This window comes from Salvia splendens, chromosome 20 (genome assembly GCF_004379255.2).
Source record: "Salvia splendens isolate huo1 chromosome 20, SspV2, whole genome shotgun sequence".
NCBI classification, from domain to species: Eukaryota; Viridiplantae; Streptophyta; class Magnoliopsida; order Lamiales; family Lamiaceae; genus Salvia; species Salvia splendens.
Window position 1 is genome coordinate 5,528,344 of NC_056051.1, and position 17,933 is coordinate 5,546,276.

Consider the following 17,933-nt stretch of genomic DNA (forward strand, 5'->3'; position numbering starts at 1 on the left):
TGTGTAATTTTTAATTTTTAGGATTTTAATTATGTCGTTTTTATTTTATTTGTCATTTGTAATTTTATTTAGGTTTTTTTAAGGAATTTTATTATTATGAAAATGTTATTGTTTAATTGAATTTTAAATTAATTGTGCTCGTCCTTGCTGAAGAGCACAGCTGTGGGTGTTGTGCTCTTGCCAGAGAGCAGGCAGAAAAAGTGGGGCCGGGCCCACAACCGTGCCGCTGGCAAGAGCACGGTTGTGGATGCTCTAAGATCAGCTCCACATATTGAGAAACAGTCTATTGCTTCTTAACCCATATAGGTCTACTTACAAAATACAAAAACATAACGTGAACTTAGGTCAACTATTTATCAATTGAAAAGCAAAAGTTAGCCAAATGAGCCCAAAAATATCGCCGCTAAATAAGCCAGATAGATTTTATTTCATTATAATGTAATGATGATTAGCCTTAGGGCATCCGCAGTGGTGCGGATGTCCCGGCGGACATCCCAAAAACACCTCCTGCCACGTCATACGGACTTCCCACTGCGGATGCCATGTCATACAGACATCCCACTGCACAGTGGCGGACATCCCGACGAACTTTCCACATTAATAAAAATTCACAAATTCACAAATTAAACAATTTACGGACTTAAACAATTTATGGAATTAAAAATTCGACGCAAATACGGAGATCTTACAACCACTTTATTAAAAAAAGATACATAATTATAAAAAAACCGTACATAGTAATTATAAAAAATTGCATAGATAAAAAAACCGCCGGCTCACTCCTCGGATTCCCCAGATTCCCCACCGCTAGTATCCTCCTCGTCGCCGCCACTGCCGACTGTGACTGTGGCGAGCGAGGGAATCGCTATCGTGATGCTCCATTGTTCTTCGAAAGAAAAGTATTTTAGAGAGAGATACTCGTTAATACAAGTGGTGCGAATGAAATGAAGTGCAACGATACGTATTTATAGAATTAAAAAAAAAATTAATGCAATAATCGGGACGTCCGCGCTGACGTCCGTGAGAGACAACGCAATGGCGGACGTCGCGACGGACATCAGCGGAAGGCCGCGGAACTGCGGTGTCCGCAGCGGATGTCCGTATCCGTGTCACATGCACACAATGGCGGACGTTCCGCCGGGTCGGCCGCCACTGCGGATGCTCTTATTGAATTAATTTTAGCATGGATGAAAGTGCTGTAATGTCACAAAATGAGATACTACTATATTTTCAACGCACCTGTCAATCTTGAAGTTATAAATGGTGAAACATATATAGATTAAAAATCTCGAAGTTGATGGGAAATAACATTAACTTTTGAAGAATTTTTTAAGTGTGAAACAAAGCTTTTAAGGTTAAGATTATACCTTATTATTATACCTTATTAAGTGGTTAAAAAACAATAAGGAATGCTGGGAACGTTATATGAATCAAGTCCTAATCGTGGTAAAAAGGAGCTGAAACTTATTCACCTATTGCATAGGAGTTTTTTTATTTGTTTAATACTATTTCTATCCACAACCAATATATAATAATCTTATTAATCCATTTTTGTTGGTCTACAATTTTTTTTCCATTTTCTTTCTTCTATTTATCTACCTATAACTAATAATACTCTACTCTTTTTTTTCTCTTTTAAAACTAGTCCAATTTTATCTCAAAGCTTGTCTAGTCCACTACCAAAACTATTGTTAGTGGACGGAGGTAGTAATTCTCTATCTTGTTTTGACGAATTAAAAAGGTGCAAAATATCGAATGAATTTTGGAGTAATGTATAGAGTGGAATTTTGTACAAAGGTAAAGACTTGCTTGTTGTAGTGAACAAGGGGTAAAGATCCTGGATTAACTAGATTAAGTATCACCTTACCATTTATTCCTTTTATCAATATATCTCCAAAATGAAGTAAACAATGAAAAGCCTTCATTTTCCAAGTAGCGATGATCACCGCGGGCCCACACTGTAGCGAATTGTTTTAATTCTCTTCTCCAACGTGGTTTTTAATTCTATGTTCACACAACACACCAAGAAATGAATGCAAAATGACTTCGCTGCCCTTGTGAATGAACTCACCCCCAAATCCCAAAAATGAAAAATCATTGGCATCAAGCGGAAGCATTCTTTCTCTCTCTATGCTCTCGCCGATGCACACTAGCCTCAAAGGTATCTGTAGTTGCTGCTCAAATCTTCCGGTGGTGAGATTTGTAGGGATCTGAGAGAATGGCCTTCTTCCACGTCTGCAACGCTATGTAGGCATCACAGAGGTGAGGGTTTTTTAAGACAACCAACGGATCGACGGTGACCGCCTCTGTCACCGAACTCATGTAAGTAATAGACCAGCTACCGCTTCGTGATGTAGGCGGACTTGAGCGTCGTTGAGCGGACCGCCATTGCTGCCGATGTGAGCCGTGGAAGCATCAACCATTCAGCGGAGGAGCAGGAGGAGAAGAAAAGAGCTAGCAGCAGCAGCGCGACACCACTCCACGAAATGCAAACAATTTTTTTGCTTCATCTCACACCAGATTAGCCAGACATGGCTCTATTTGGCAGTGAAGCACCAATTTCCAATCAAGGCGACCGTTGTTGTCGTCGTTGATCCGAGCTACGACAAGAGATCGCAAACGAACTTACTATCTAGTTCTTGATTTGTATGCTACAACTTGGTGGAGTAAAGAATTCAATCTCGCCCTTACTCCGAAACACTTCAAATTGCAGCGTTTTAGCCGAATTGGAGGAATGGGGAGAGAGAGTAAGAAATCTAAAATTCTTCAGGGAGGCGTCTGTATTTTTTCATTTGGTGCGGCGCTCCAGAAGATGTAAGGATATGGCTTGGAATATTGAAAATATGTGGGGTTTATTTCATCTTTTTGGCATTGAGAGAGTGACCCCAATTTTAATAGTGGAACTTATTTTTGTTATACCGAATGCATACAATTATGTCCATACAAGTGGGCCATACCAGTTTCAATTTCATTTCTTTAATTTCGGAGTAAGACAAAGCGAACACGCAGTAAGAAACTGGCTATAGCTTCTTGACTTAGGACAACATATATATACAAAAATGTTAAGATTGGTGGGAGAAGTTTTTTTTATTGAATGAATAATATGTTTCAAAGACTACATATTTATAGGCTAGGTATTCTACATATATGGTAAACCTAAATTTACAATAATTGCTCTCTCTAATTTAGGCAAAATATATTCCCATATCAATCACATAATATTCTATCGATATTATGTGATCTCATTCTAACACTCCCCCTCAAGCTAAGTGATGGGATTCCCAATGCTTAGCTTGCCTAGTACTTCTCGAAATGACTTCGAATTCACTGCCTTCGTCAAGATATCTGCCAGTTGATCTTCGGACTTGACATAAGGCATTTCCACCACCTTTGCTTCGAGATTCTCCTTTATGAAGTGCCTATCTACTTCCACGTGCTTTTTTCTATCATGTTGTACCGGGTTTTCAGAGATACTGATAGCCGCCTTGTTGTCACAAAATAATCTAAAAAGAAGGGCGGACCGGAGATCCAACTCGGTCATAAGTCTCCGCAGCCATAACATCTCTGTCAGTCCACTCTTGATTCCCCGGAACTCTGCCTCTGCACTAGACAGTGCTACTACCTTTTGCTTTTTACTTCTTCTTGTCACAAGGTTACCTCCTACAAAGGTAAAGTATCCGGCAGTAGACCTTCGATCATTCGAATTCCCTGCCCAATCTGCATCAGTGAAACCGTGTATCTCCATGTGACCATGCTTCTCGAACACAAGTCCATGCTCGGCTGTTCCCTTCAGGTATCTGACAATTCTTAACACAGCTTCCCAATGCTCCTCTTGTGGTGAGTGCATAAACTGACTCACTACTCCAACCGCATATGCAATGTCTGGTCGTGTATGGGAGAGGTAGATGAGCTTACCGACTAGCCTCTGATATCTCCCCCTATCGGTCAATTTCGCGCCTTCCTTCATCTGCAATCCATGATTTTGTAACATAGGAGTATATGCTGGTTTGCAATCAATCATTCGTTTCTCGGCCAACAAGTCAAGTATATACTTCCTCTGATTTATGAAGATCCCTTTCTTTGACCTTAGCACCTCTATCCCCAAGAAGTACTTAAGGAGACCAAAATCCTTCATCTCAAACCCATGGAATAAGTTCTTCCTTAGTTCGGCTATCTCCTCCTCATCATTTCCAGTAATGATCATGTCGTCTACATATATAATCAGACATGTGATCTTCCCCCTCTTTTCTTGATAAACAAAGTATGATCTGAATTACTCTGTTCGTACTCGTACTTCTTCATCACTTCTGTAAATCTCCCAAACCATGCTCGCGGTGACTGCTTCAACCCGTACAGTGTCTTCTTGAGCTGGCACACTTCCCCATCAAAACAATCTTCGGTGAACCCAGGTGGTGGTTCCATGAATACTAGCTTTGGTAACTCTCCGTGCATGAATGCATTCGTCACATCGAACTGGTGGAGCGGCCAATCCTTATTAGCAGCAATCGAAAACAACACCCGCATGGTATTAATCTTAGCCACCGGGGAGAATGTTTCAGCATAGTCCACACCATACGTCTGGGTGTATCCCTTCGCCACGAGTCGTGCCTTGTATCTCTCTATTGACCCATCTGGTCTTCTTTCTATCGTGAATACTCATCTGCACCCGACAGTTCTAGCTCCTTCAGGTAACTTGCTTTTAACCCACGTACTATTCTTCATTAGGGCTTTCATTTCAGTAAGCATTGCTTCCCTTCACTTCTTATGCTTCATTGCCTCCTCAGCTGTTTGAGGGATCTCTTCTTCTTCTTCGTACAGTGCAGCCTCAAATGCTCGAGCCATTTTAGTCAGATTTCCTTGTACGAAGTTCGCCACCCCATAACGACTTTTCTTCCCTATCTTTTTAGAGGAATATCTTTTGGCCGGGATCCCTCTTGTACTTCGTAAAGGAAGCGCGTATCTCCCGGTGTCTCCTTCCACGATGTTATCCTCCCCTTGGGGTTCTGTATCAACCGGGTCAGTATTAACTGGATTCTCAACAACATTCGGTTCAGGAATTACCTAGGATATCGTCGGAATAGGATCGCTTGGGGGCGGATGAGACGGTTCCTGTGGTGAGACTTGCTCGGTGGCAGTGACCTCCACCGGATCTGTTGAATCCCAACTTGAGGAGCTTGGCAATGGCACAACCCAACTTAGATAGTCCTCGGAATTATTCGGACCACTCTCCCCCTGACTACTAAGGTGGGTATGATAAAAAAATTCGATTTCCAGGAAATTGCAGTTCATGGTGGTGGTGATTTTTCGAGTGGAAGGGTCATAGCATCTGTAACCTTTTTGGTTCACCCCATACCCCACAAAGACACATTTGGTTGCACAAGTTGATATTTTGGCTCGTTTATGTTTTGAGATATGAGTGTAGACAGTACAACAGAAGACCTTTGGATGAAGGTTTAGGTATTCAGGTATTTTGACTTGTTTGGAGAGGGTATCAAGAGGGGTTTTCATGTGTAGTGTTTTAGTTGGGAGGCGATTGATCAGGTAAATAGATGTAGCAACTGCTTCTGGCCAAAAAAATGTAGGGACTTTGGATTCAATCATTAGGGCTCGGGTCATCTCTAGAATTGTTCGATTCTTCCGTTCAGCTACCTGTTAAGGGTTTTTCTCCCTCAACCAGCCGGCAACCGCAGTTGAAAGCAGAAAATTAATCTTCGGCGCCCGTGATCGGGTCGGTGGCACGAGGTGATCGACTGTGCGCGGGAATTCGTTCCCGTCAGGCAGTTCGTCGCCTAGGTTTTCAATCGTCAACGATATGTTGGGCAATAATATTTTCATTCATATGATTAAATCGATTACATTCTTCCCTATTTATAATACTAAACCCTAACTTACCGAACAAGAAAATAATATATGAAAAGATACTATGAATCAAAAGATAACTAAATAAAAGATATGGAAGATAATGGGAAGATATGGCAATGGCTCGTATCAACTATTGTTAAGGGCTTTTCTCCCTCAACCAGTTGGCAACCGCAGTTGACAGCAGAAAATTAATCTCCGGCGCCCGTGATCGGGTCGGCGGCACGAGGTGATCGACTGTGCGCGGGAATTCGTTCCCGTTGGGCAGTTCGTCGCCTAGGTTTTCAATTGTCAACGATATGTTGGGCAAATAATATTTTCATTCATATGATTAAAACGATTACATTCTTCCCTATTTATAATACTAAACCCTAACTTACCGAACAAGAAAATAATATATGAAAAGATACTATGAATCAAAAGATAACTAAATAAAAGATATGGAAGATAATGGGAAGATATGGCAATGTCTCGTATCAACTCCCCCATGGTTAAAATCCACCTTGTCCTCAAGGTGGAAACCACGAAGCAACGAAGAGCTGAAAGAAGAAGCTTTGGCGACTTATCTCCTCCGGGATCAAATGTAAATGTGCACGGACGTTGTTTCAATCTCCAATGACCTACTATTGCATATTTGATGTAAACCTCCTCAAGGAGCATCCTCATGATCATAACCTGAAATGGTTTGTTATCAAGTTCCTCCATCCTCTTCACACCCATACGAGAGTATATGGACTTGTCTTTCAACCCATTAACAGTATCTTCGCGAGCATCCTGTAGCTCATCTTTATACCGATTATGGAGCTTCTCTGGTATTGAAGGAGACACGAGGGACCATGTATCCGCGTTCACTCCTTTCACAGATGTCTTTGGAAGACAACCATCGAAATCAAATATTGCAATTTTACTTGAATCATGAAGACCACCATCGGCATCAATTTTATCTACCTCTATAGCTCGTACTTCTTCATCTACTCCGTTCTTATCACAAAGCAAGGCAGTCGACTGATTCGTTACACCAGCCACATCTAAATTAGATGCACCATGATCACCCACTCCGTCCACCTCTATTTTTAATCTAGAGTCCATTAAAAATGAACTTCCCAGATTGTCACTATGCTCCTCCAACACCTCATCTTCGTCCGCATAACATAGGAGACGTTGTTTAGACACGTGCCCCATTACCCATTTTTTGGGGCAATGCCAACACAATCCCAGACGGGAACGCTCCGCCTTCTCCGCTTGAGAAACCCGAATTAAAGGGGGGTGCTGCTGCTCCGGAGCCCATCCTAAACTCCCCTGTGTCGGCCCTGTACCAGGTGCAGACTGAGTCGGAGGGTGGTTGCTGGAGGTCACCGTTGTGCCACGGTTGTCCTTGTTCTGCCAAGGGCGACGAGTAGCAGCTAAAGGCTGAGGCTGAGGAGCCCTGTCTGCTTGGGAGTTAGCAAATTCCAACGTGAGAGCCATTAATGCGGCTAGGGACGACGGGCGATGAAGCTTCAGCCGCTCCTGCCAATCTGGTTTAAGACCTGCCACAAATAAAGTGAAGAGGTCCGATTCGGAGACTCCCTTAACCCAGTTTAGATATTTTTGGAATGTGTCATGGTACTCCTCCACCGTTTCTGTTTGTGTGAGCTTGGCGATCAGGCCGTAATAATTCTTGAAACTCTGCCTATCAAAACGGTGTCGCACATCTTCCAAAAATTCTTGCCACGTGACGAAGTCATTATTTGCACAATAATTAAACACCTACTCCGAAGCCGGGGGGTCAAATAACATCACCGCAGAGTGTAATCGATGTGCCTCGGGCATCATCAAGTGATCAAAATAGTAATGAACCCTGGACACCCACTTCGTCGCATCCGATCCATCGAAACGGGGTGCCTGCATCTTCACCCGCTCCGTTTTGTCGTACCCAGACGCGTGTGATTGGAATCGCTGGGGGGATCCCAACAAGGAGTTGGTATGTCAAATTGCTGCTCAAAACCTCCCTCTCTGCCTCGGTTATTTAGAGTACCCGGCGGATTCCAGCCACCACCAGCATGGCCTCGCCCGTCACAGCGACCACGATCCATCACTGGGCCCTCGCGATACAACTGGTTAGGGTTTCGTGTCTGAAACCCTCTCTCCCCTGGATTTTGCCTGCGAAAACCCTCGTCCACCGAATCATCGCCATCATCAAACCCTAAGGGCGGTTCCACATCGCGAGCGATCGCGGGTTCAATATAATCAAACCGTCGATCTGCCTCATCCCTCCAAGCTTTAAACTTGTCAAATTTCTCCATCAAGCGAGCCAGTTTGTGGCCAGCCGAATCATCGGGACGTGTCTCGTCCACGGGTCCACGGGTCTACTCTCGAATTCCCTGTCCTCAAACTGCGGGCGTTGGTAATTGGTAGAATCGCGGTGAAAAACAGGCTGTTGTCGATGCGAAAATCCGTTCGGAAAAGTATCAGGGCGATAAGCACCCCAGAGCGCCTTTCTGTTGTTGTTAAAGCGTTTCATGAGTTACTCTCAATGAAAGCACCAGTTGTTAAGGGCTTTTCTTCCTCAACCAGCCGGCAACCGCAGTTGACAACAGAAAATTAATCTCTGGCGCCCGTGATCGGGTCGGCGGCACGAGGTGATCGACTATGTGCGGGAATTCGTTCCCGTCGGGCAGTTCGTCGCCTAGGTTTTCAATTGTCAACGATATGTTGGGCAAATAATATTTTCATTCATATGATTAAAACGATTACATTCTTCCCTATTTATAATACTAAACCCTAACTTACCGAACAAGAAAATAATATATGAAAAGATACTATGAATCAAAAGATAACTAAATAAAAGACATGGAAGATAATGGGAAGATATGGCAATGTCTCGTATCACTACCCCATTTTGTTCGGATGTATATGCACAAGAGGTTTGATGGATCACGCCTTTGTTTTGACAAAATTTGGTCATAGTACTGTTCACAAATTCCCTCCCATTATCTGACCTAAGGGTTTGGATAATGGTATGAAATTGTGTTTGGACAAGTTTAAAGAACGAGGCAAATCTATCAAAATCCATGTCTTTCTAGTGCAATCATCAACAAAAAACACAAAATATCTAAAACCATTCCCACCAATAGTGGATGCTGGACCCCAAATATCAGATTGTACTAAAGAAAACATGGATTTCACACTAGTATTTGTAGGTTTAAAAGACTGTCTATGGCTCTTGGCCAAAACACAAGTTTCACATGAAAAATTAGACGGAATCGAAAGGTTCGGGTAAATCAATTTAAAGTAACCAGGAGAAGGGTATCCTAGTCTTCGGTGCCAGAGCTAAGTTTCCTGTTGTGTGGATCCGAGAGCCAGCATTGCACTGCCATGTTGAGCTATCTCGTCCACATAATAGAGCCCCCGTTTCTCAGTGCCACGCCCAAGAATCCTCCTCGTCCCCAATCTTTTGAAGCAAGTTTCCCACGTATGCTTCTGATTTCCACAGTGGGAACACCATAATTTTGAGGTGTCGGGCGCTGATTTCCCAATCGGTTGGTGGCGGAGGAGCGCGGTGGTGCGCCGCGGTTCGGTGGTCGCTGATTCTGGGCAACTGAGCTCCGTCCGATTGCTACGAATCCGTGTCCGGTTTCACCCCCAAATGACGAATCGACATTGCTGCCGTTGGCTTCTTCAATGGGTGACGGCGATGCCGGTGGCATGATTCGACGTCGAGCCGCCTCCGTCTTCACCCATCCGTAGGCTGCCTCCACTGATGGGGTCGGTTCCTCCTTCAAGATGTCCCTTCGAATTGAATCGTACTCCTGATTCAACCCGATCAGAAATTTGATCAATCGTTTCTCATTCGAATGTGTTCGAAATTGATCGATTCCCTTTTCACAGCAACTAATCGGCTGCTTCTGGCTTCTGTTGATGTTGATCCATAGTCCGTGGATCCTCCGGTAATAAGTCTCCAGATCGAGGTTTCCCTGTTTGATGTTTATTGCCTTCTCTTCCAGGTCGTAGATGAGGTACTTGTCGGCCTTGTTCTCGAATGTCACTGCAAGGCTGTTCCACAGCGCCTTGGCTGTCACTGCAAAATCTGCTACGATATCGTTCTCGATGTTGTCGACGATCCATGAGAACACCACTAGATCATTCTCTTCCCACTCTTCGAACCCCTCACTTCCTAGTTCTGGGGGTCATTTCGGATATACGAATAGGCTCCTCGGCCTCCTATCTTCACTTTGATCAGCCTTGACCAAAGGGGGTAATTTTTCCCATTCAGTTTGAATGCTACTGTGACGCTTTTGCTGTTTCCCAGACTCACGGTCTGCTCCGGATTATCTTTTGTGTCTTCTGTATCTGACATATTTTGGTGTAGGTTTTTGGGCTGGACAAAGGGTCGAGATTTGGTATTCTTTTGGTTATGATGAAACTTTTCTGAGCCAAGGTCGTTCCTGCTATGATACCATGTTAAGATTGGTGGGAGAAGTTTTCCTTTCGTATTCAATGAATAATATGTTATAGAGACTACATATTTATAGGCTAGGTATTCTACATATATGGTAAACCTAAATTTACAATAATTGCTCTCTCTAATTTAGGCAAAATAAATTCCCATATCAATCACATAATATTCTCCCGATATTATGCGATCTCATTCTAACAAAAAACATATGTACTTAGGTCCCCACTTGTATGGATTCATCTAAATTTTCAAACTAAGATTATTCAATTGAAAAACAACACTTTGGTGGTACTCCGGACATGAAAATATAGCCATTTTGATACTGTCTGGTTCATATATAGTTATATGTAGTTGCACCTTGGATATATTCGAGGGTATTTTGATAATATTGGTTCTTATATATGTTTACTATTTTTAGCAGTACAAACTGTGGAATCATTTTATTCTCCTACTGTTCAATTTTAAAAATGATTGTAAAAAAGAAGAATGACAAAGAGCTGTATACTAATTATATGTATTTCAAAATTAGTGTATGGAATTAGTTCCTTTATGAATTCAACGTAGAATTTTCATATCAATCAACATGAAAAAAGATTAGCATTTTACAAATTTTTGGTTTTAATGATTCCCAAGCTTCGAGAATAAGTCATATACTCATATCTATATTGGGCCCAGTCTATATGAAGAGAAGTCTAATCCTACGAAGCCTAGTGACTTCGCTAGTGGGCCTGCTCACTTTAAGGCCCAATGAGGCAGAAATATCGATAAAAAATAATCCTAATAGAATAAAGATTTATAAATACTTGCTCAAGTTGTTACAATTCCCGAAAAAGTGGTCGTTGAGACATTTTCACAAACACCTTAGCGCATCAGTATTTACAATACAAAAAGTTAGCAGAAGAAGGGACCGTACCTTCAAAAGAGAAAAACTCAAAGCAGCCTCAAGTTCCCAATTTCAGTAGGTTTCCTACCGCTGAAACGAATCTCCCAATTTATCTGCACAGACAGCACATGTGCGTGTGATCGATCGTTTACATTGTTAGAATGGAAAATTGGAGGAAATCAAATTTGGATTTGACCTTGTGTTTAGATTACTCTTTTAGGCATTCGATGCACATTGCAACACCTCATCTTTTTCTTTTCTTTTTTGATTGAGACTTAGCATTAGGAGAATCCCTAAAGCCTAAAGCTAGACATTTGTCACGCCATTTAATAAGTTAATTGGCGAAATGATTAGTTAGATATCCACAATAGGAGATTTCCACCCGGACTAGTATTAGGACTTCTAAAAAACACCTTTTGTCACGTCACTAAGACTTCTCACCCCACCACATCACTAGGACATCCCACTACACAATAGTGAACAAGCACTGGGACATCCTGGCGGACAAGCATAATAATAAAAATTCACAAATTCACAGATACGCAGTTACGGAATTAAAATTTCGACACGAATATGGGCGGAGAAAGTACAATAATAATTTAATTAAATAAAAAAATTAAAATAATACAATGCAACAAAAAAAACGATTTAAACAAAGTTTAGTATGCCTTGAATCTTTATAGTTTGCCGTTGTGCATGATATGAAGTGCAAATGAAATGAAGTGCAACGAGCCGAAAAGAAAAAAAATCAAAAAATGCTCTCGTCCGTCGAGGACCCACAATAGCGGACGAGACGACGGACGAGGAGTCGTCGTCCGCCTAGCTTGTCCGCGACGCGCTCGCCGCTCACAATAGTGGACGAGCGCGACGGACGAGCGGCTCGCCGGTCGCTCGTCCGCCGGCTCGTCTACTATTGTGGATGCTCTAACAAAACACAAGTGAGAAGTCTTAGCTATTTTTTAAACCCAAGGGATAATATTTAGTTGCGGCCCAAACCATAGCATTCGATAAGCCCAAGTAATACCATTTAGTTGAGGCCCAAGCCAACGTACTTCATAAGCCCAAAATACATATACTACTTTTTCAGAATAAAAATTCATGAATACTACTAAACACAATCTCCAATTTACAACATAAGCTAGAAAGTTATGCAAATAAAACAACAATAGCCATTATTCCACATCAAAGACTCAACCTTCTGATCTTCTTCAGCTTCTTTGTGGTGCCACATTTCTTCTACGGCTTCAACGGCTTCAATAAAACGTATTTTGTGTATATCGTGTAGTGTGTGCAATGTGTGGAGTGTGTTTTTCTGTATTCCACTTTGATTTGTCCCAAGTTACTTGAGTCGTATTCCACTTTGATTTGTCCCAAGTTACTTGAGTTATTTCTTTTTTTTTTGGCTAAAGACAAAACATTAATCACATCTACTTTATTCTTTGTTACTTTATTCTTTCTTTTACTTTACTCACTCATCTACTTTATTTAACTCATTAAACTCAAATTTCTTAAATCTCGTGCCGAAAAAAAAAGCCTCAAATAAGGGACGGAGGGAGTACTACTTTTTAAAAATAAAAATTCATGAATACTAAACACTATCCACACACATAATATTTCTTCAATTTACATCATAAGTTAGAAAGTTATGCTATTAAAACAACAATAGCCATCATAAGTTAGAAAGTTATCTTCTTCTTCTTCTTTGTGGTGCCACATTTCCTCTACGGCTTCTCATCTTTAACCTGTAAAATCTGTAGATCCATTCCACCAACCATTTAGGCCTTCCATACCCAAGAATCACACAACCGATTACGAATCCAAATCCATATCCAGAAACAATCGCCTGCCAACAGAATCCATCTAGAATACCATAATCATCATAACCATCTTCTTGCAGGATCATAGGAGGCGAAGGCTCTTCACATTTTCGTGTTAACGGAAATCCACATAGTCCAGAGTTCCCAACATATGATGTATTTTCAAATGTGGAAAACTGGCCATTGGATTGAGGTATCTTTCCTGAAAGATTATACATGGAAAGGTTTATGACAGAAAGAAATGTGAGCTTTGTTAGCTCTGTTGGAATTTCCCCTTCCAATCGATTTGAAGACAAGTCCAACGACTCAAGTTGTGTCACATTTCCAAAAGATGCTGGTATATTTCCTGTGAGGCAATTGTGAGACAGATTCAAATACATCAAGGAATTCAATACTCCAACTGAGTTTGGGATACTGCCCGAAAATCTGTTGGATGATATGTCGATAGTAGTGAAGGTTGTCAGAATAGTACCATACGAGAGATTCAAACCTTTCACCGTTAATATCAATGAATCTGTATAAAATGGAGACTGATCATCGCCTTGAAATTCCTCAAATATTCACCAGGCAAATTTCCAGTGAACGCATTATGTGATATATCAAAAACTTGGAGGTTAGGGAATGGAAGCGTAGCGTTGGAAGTGAGAGAAGAAATGGTACCGCTGAAGTTGTTGGATGCCAATATGAGGACACGAAGATAAGTGAGATTTCAGGTCCAAACTGGAAAGGTGTGTTGTTTCCAAATTAAGAAGCTGCAGACTACAACCTTCACTACTATCGACATATCAAGTTGAGTGATTGAAGACTACAACCTTCTGCAAATGTAGTCAGGATGATGCCCCATTCCAAACGGTTGTTATATAGATACAACCTCACAAGTCCTTCCAAGTATCCAATCGTTGTCGGGATGAGTCGATTATTGGATAATTCCAAAACCTGCAAATTCCTCAAATTTCCAACTCCGGGAGGAATAGTTCCCCGTATGCTGCTGAAAAGATAACCAGATAAGTTCCCAATGGAAGCCGGAAGGATACCATTCATCATGGCATTGTTGCTAAATTCCAATTGAAGCAAATATGGGCAGTTTGTTAAAGAAGAGAAAAATTCCAGTTGTTGATTTGGCGATTCTGCTCCCTTCAAATTATTGTCGTTAAGACGAAGGAATTGCAGCTGTTTTAGATTGCCAAAGTCGGGAATGGAGCCAGTGAATGCGTTTCTGCTCCATGTCTGAAGAAGCATTGTTGATAGAGGTTGGAATTTCACCTGTGAGTCTGTTATAGTTTAATAAAGATCTTCGAGATTGACAAGTGACAGCCCCATGTCTGAAGCGAGACGACCATAGAACTGATTCTGTTGAAGAGAGAGCATCTGATTCTTTCTGGTCAAGAAACCGTTGAAGGATCCCTCTAAGAACTTGAGCTCTGATAGATTACCAAGCTCTCTCGCCAATTCACCTGCCGAAAATGTAATAAAACGTAAATGAGAAAATAAAATAGCACCGAGTATATTTTGGCAATGACTCACATCTAAGAGAAGAGCAGAGGAAAATAACTTGCTTCTGATGTAACAGAGACAATATGAATTATTTAAAATACTAGGAGAAATTTAGTAATGATATCATGAATACCCGCCAACTTATTCGAAGCAATATTCAGAGAGGTTCCCGAATTGCCTTGGTATATGACCTGAATGATGCAATTGACAAATTTACGTGCAAAATTTATAAAAATACTGAAAATATATAGAACTAGTTAACATGCAATGAATGTTGAGAATCAAGATCAAGATATAGAGTCATAATACAAATTAAAGTTTTACGATTAATTCGACGAATTCAGATTCAGTTGCGGGAAGTGATTACTACTGCCTCCTAAAATCCAAATACTGATAAAATCATACTCCCTTCGTCCCATTGAGATGTTCACTTTTCCTTTTTAATTTGTTTCATTCAAGCTTTTTCTCATTAAAATATTCAATTACTTTTTCCATTCTATTTTATCACAAACAACTATTTAACCTAAAACTACATGACACTCAAGAATATGACCATCTTAAGTGGGACGGAGAGAGGAGCACGTACCTGTCAAGTTATTATTATACAGATAGAGATATTTCAAGGATGTAAGACTTCCAATCTCCTTTGGTATACCACCTGTCAGTTTGTCATGGAATAGCAGTGTGTGCAATTAATTACACCCATATGTTTAGAGACAACTTCAGCAGTTTGAAAGTTTAACCAAATAGTATTCCCTCGGTCTGCAATAGAAGTGATTCTTTTCGACACGGAATTTTAAAGAAAAATTGTTTTAACTGAGTGAAGTAAACGAGAATAAAACAAATAGGAAAAAGGAGAGAGATAAAGAGAGAATAAAGTATGAGCAAGTAAAATAAAAGAGAAGAAATAGTACTTTTTGCCATAAAAAAGAAAATGACTCGGCCAAAGTGAGACAATTCCAAAAGAAATACAACTCAGCTATAGAGCAACAAAGAAAGTATTAAAATAAGACGTAGTCAGAAATAGATCACTAATTCCTTATTTTTTCTCACACCTGTTAAGTTGTTGCAGTATCGATACAAGTGTTGGAGGTTGATTAATCTGCCGAAATTTGCGGGTATGCTTCCAGACAGTTTATTGCCATTGAGGTATATGAATGCCATCTGTGAAACGTTGAAAACAGAAGATGGAATTTTTCCTATCAAAATAAGGAAAAATGATGTTAAGAACAATAGTTAAACTAATGTGAAAGCTTGAATTATAGATTAATATAGTTAATTACCTTGGAGATGGTTATCATATAGAGATAAAACTGTAAGCATACTAAGATTTCCAACTTCGGTTGATATGTTTCCACTGAACATATTCATGGACAAGCCCAGCTTCTGCATCTCACTACACTTATATATACTCCTCGGAATATTTCCATATATTTGATTCTCTCTGAGAATTAATATCTTCAGTTTCGGAGTATTGTTGCACATATCACTTGGGATCACGCCTGATAGGTTGTTAGACCTCGGATCAATATATTCCAATACAGACATGTTTGTAAGGATAACTCCCGGGATTTCTCCAGTGAAGTTGTTGGATGATGTGCTTAGATGCTTCAAACGGCGTAGTTTAGACAGCTCAGTAGGTAAGACGCCTGTGAAGTTGTTGGAGCTGACATTCAAGGACTTGAGAAACGTTAGGTTTCCCAAATGTGGAGTGAGGTTTCCATGGAGGGAAAAGTTGGAGAGATTGAGGGCTGTGACTGTTAAGGATGAACTACTTAACCTCGCACAAATTCCTCCGTGAGGTCGCGGGAACGCTTGCCTGTCGATCGCACACGACAAGAACTAGGGTTTTGTTGTTGAAGAAGAAGAAAGTAGCGTAAAGATATTTTATTTCTTGAATGATCGAACTGAAGAACAATGCCCACTATTTATAATAGTGGATACGGAACAAGAAAATAATCCTAATAAATATGAAAAGATATGATAAATCAATAACTAACTAAATAATAAGATATGAGAATATATTAGGAGATATGCTCGTATCAACTCCCTCATGGTTCAAATCCACCTTGTCCTTAAGGTGGGAACTATGAAGCAACGATGAGTGTCGAGAAATCCTCCTGGGTCAAACATACACCGAATAGTTGAGCGTCTCCTTGCATCAATGCGTCCATGAATGCTCAAGCATAGAGTGTCATTTTGCGGAGGAATCAACTGGGCATCGGCGTTGAGCGATGTTGATCGATGATTCATACTTGCGACAACCCTGACATGGGATGAATCACTCAATAATTTCAGCGATGCGTTGTCCACAATGGAACTACCCAAACCAATCTGGACTTTGGGAATCTTTACTCGAGAAGCATTCAATTGTCGCGCGCACTGAATCTCGATGCAACCGTGAACCGGTTTCTCTTTACGTGCGGAATCCGGACTGGACTTCTCTATATTCTCAACCTTTTCAACTCCATAAAAAACAACAGAAGAAACAGGAATCTTCTCGGCAGAATCAGCAAAGCTTTCCTCAACTCGATCACAATCAGGAATCAACGCTGACGGTGGTGGCGGCCGATAGGTTTTTGGAGGAAGAAGCTGCTGGTGGTAGTCTTTTGACGACGACGAAATATTGTGGAAGTAGTACTCGACCGTTGTTTGGACCGGCGTGACGTAGGATGGCGCCGAATATTTCAGCGGCGCAGATGAAGTCGTGTAGGTGAGCAGACGTTGTTGTTCGTCCATCACGTCCAACTTCTTGTTTATTCTGTTCTCTTCCGGCATTAAAAGGTGCTCGAAATAGTACTCCATCCTCGAGATCCAATTCGCAACCTCCGATTCAGCAAACTGCGGCTGTTGCATGTTAAACTGCCTAGGATGTTCAAACTGCTGACCATAGCCTTGTCATGACGCAGGATTATCCCAACTCGTTGGTTGGCGAGCAAAATTCCCATCAGCTCCCGCCCTAGGCAAGTCCCACGGCGAGGAACGACCGGAGCGATTTTCCGATCTATGGGCGGGATTATCCCACGCCGACGGCTGTCTGACGTCGCGACTGTCGCTGATGAACCCGGGTCTATCGCACGGCGACGCACCAGCCTGATATGTGTGCTGATGTACACGCGTCGATGGAGGACCTCCTAACCCCAATTGCGGCAGAGATGAAACCGCTGTTGATGTCGTCAAAACCGGGCGATTCCTCCCATAATCATCTCGCCCCCTCTTCCAATCCACGTAGGGAGGATCGGGGTCGGGCCGCGGTGGTGCTTGAGCGGCGGCTGCCCGCCGATCAGATGCGTCCATCCTTGCCTCCAGTCGTGCCAACGACGCTAATACATGCTCGAACGCCAACGCTGGTGTATCCAACGCCCGAGTCGATGAAGATTGCGACTCCACCCCTGCGACGACGCCGGCTGCTGTCGCCACGAGCGGCTCCGTGCGGCTCCCC

The 17,933-nt window shown here is 41.7% G+C and overlaps 2 protein-coding genes and 1 long non-coding RNA gene across 3 annotated transcripts; all 3 read right to left on the reverse strand.

The window, feature by feature from the left end:
- Positions 1-631: 631 nt before the first annotated feature.
- LOC121781179 lies at positions 632-11,466 on the reverse strand. Its single transcript, XR_006046152.1, has 3 exons — positions 11,377-11,466; positions 11,211-11,293; positions 632-886 (listed from the first exon to the last, which is right to left on the reverse strand). It is a non-coding gene; the product is annotated as an uncharacterized LOC121781179 (long non-coding RNA).
- Positions 11,467-12,864: 1,398 nt separating this feature from the next.
- LOC121781347 (putative receptor like protein 25) lies at positions 12,865-14,236 on the reverse strand. The gene is made up of 2 exons (XM_042179090.1): positions 13,810-14,236; positions 12,865-13,343 (listed from the first exon to the last, which is right to left on the reverse strand). The coding sequence occupies exons 1-2, from the start codon at positions 14,234-14,236 to the stop codon at positions 12,865-12,867; spliced, it is 906 nt and encodes a 301-aa protein (XP_042035024.1).
- A 42-nt stretch (positions 14,237-14,278) lies between these two features.
- LOC121781348 (LRR receptor-like serine/threonine-protein kinase SIK1) lies at positions 14,279-17,347 on the reverse strand. Its single transcript, XM_042179091.1, has 5 exons — positions 16,747-17,347; positions 15,775-16,242; positions 15,547-15,690; positions 15,078-15,149; positions 14,279-14,451 (listed from the first exon to the last, which is right to left on the reverse strand). The coding sequence occupies exons 1-5, from the start codon at positions 17,345-17,347 to the stop codon at positions 14,279-14,281; spliced, it is 1,458 nt and encodes a 485-aa protein (XP_042035025.1).
- Positions 17,348-17,933: the final 586 nt, after the last annotated feature.

Coding starts and splice junctions, on each gene's coding strand:
- LOC121781348 (XM_042179091.1), bottom strand. CDS start 17,347: ATGCAACAGCCGCAGTTTGCTGAATCGGAGGTTGCGAATTGGATCTCG. Junction 15,150..15,546: donor ATACTGCAACAACTTAACAG/GTGTGAGAAAAA, acceptor ACAAACTGACAG/GTGGTATACCAAAGGAGATT. Junction 14,452..15,077: donor GTATAATAATAACTTGACAG/GTACGTGCTCCT, acceptor CATTTTCGGCAG/GTGAATTGGCGAGAGAGCTT.
- LOC121781347 (XM_042179090.1), bottom strand. CDS start 14,236: ATGCTTCTTCAGACATGGAGCAGAAACGCATTCACTGGCTCCATTCCC. Junction 13,344..13,809: donor CCTGACTACATTTGCAGAAG/GTTGTAGTCTTC, acceptor ATTGCCTCACAG/GAAATATACCAGCATCTTTT.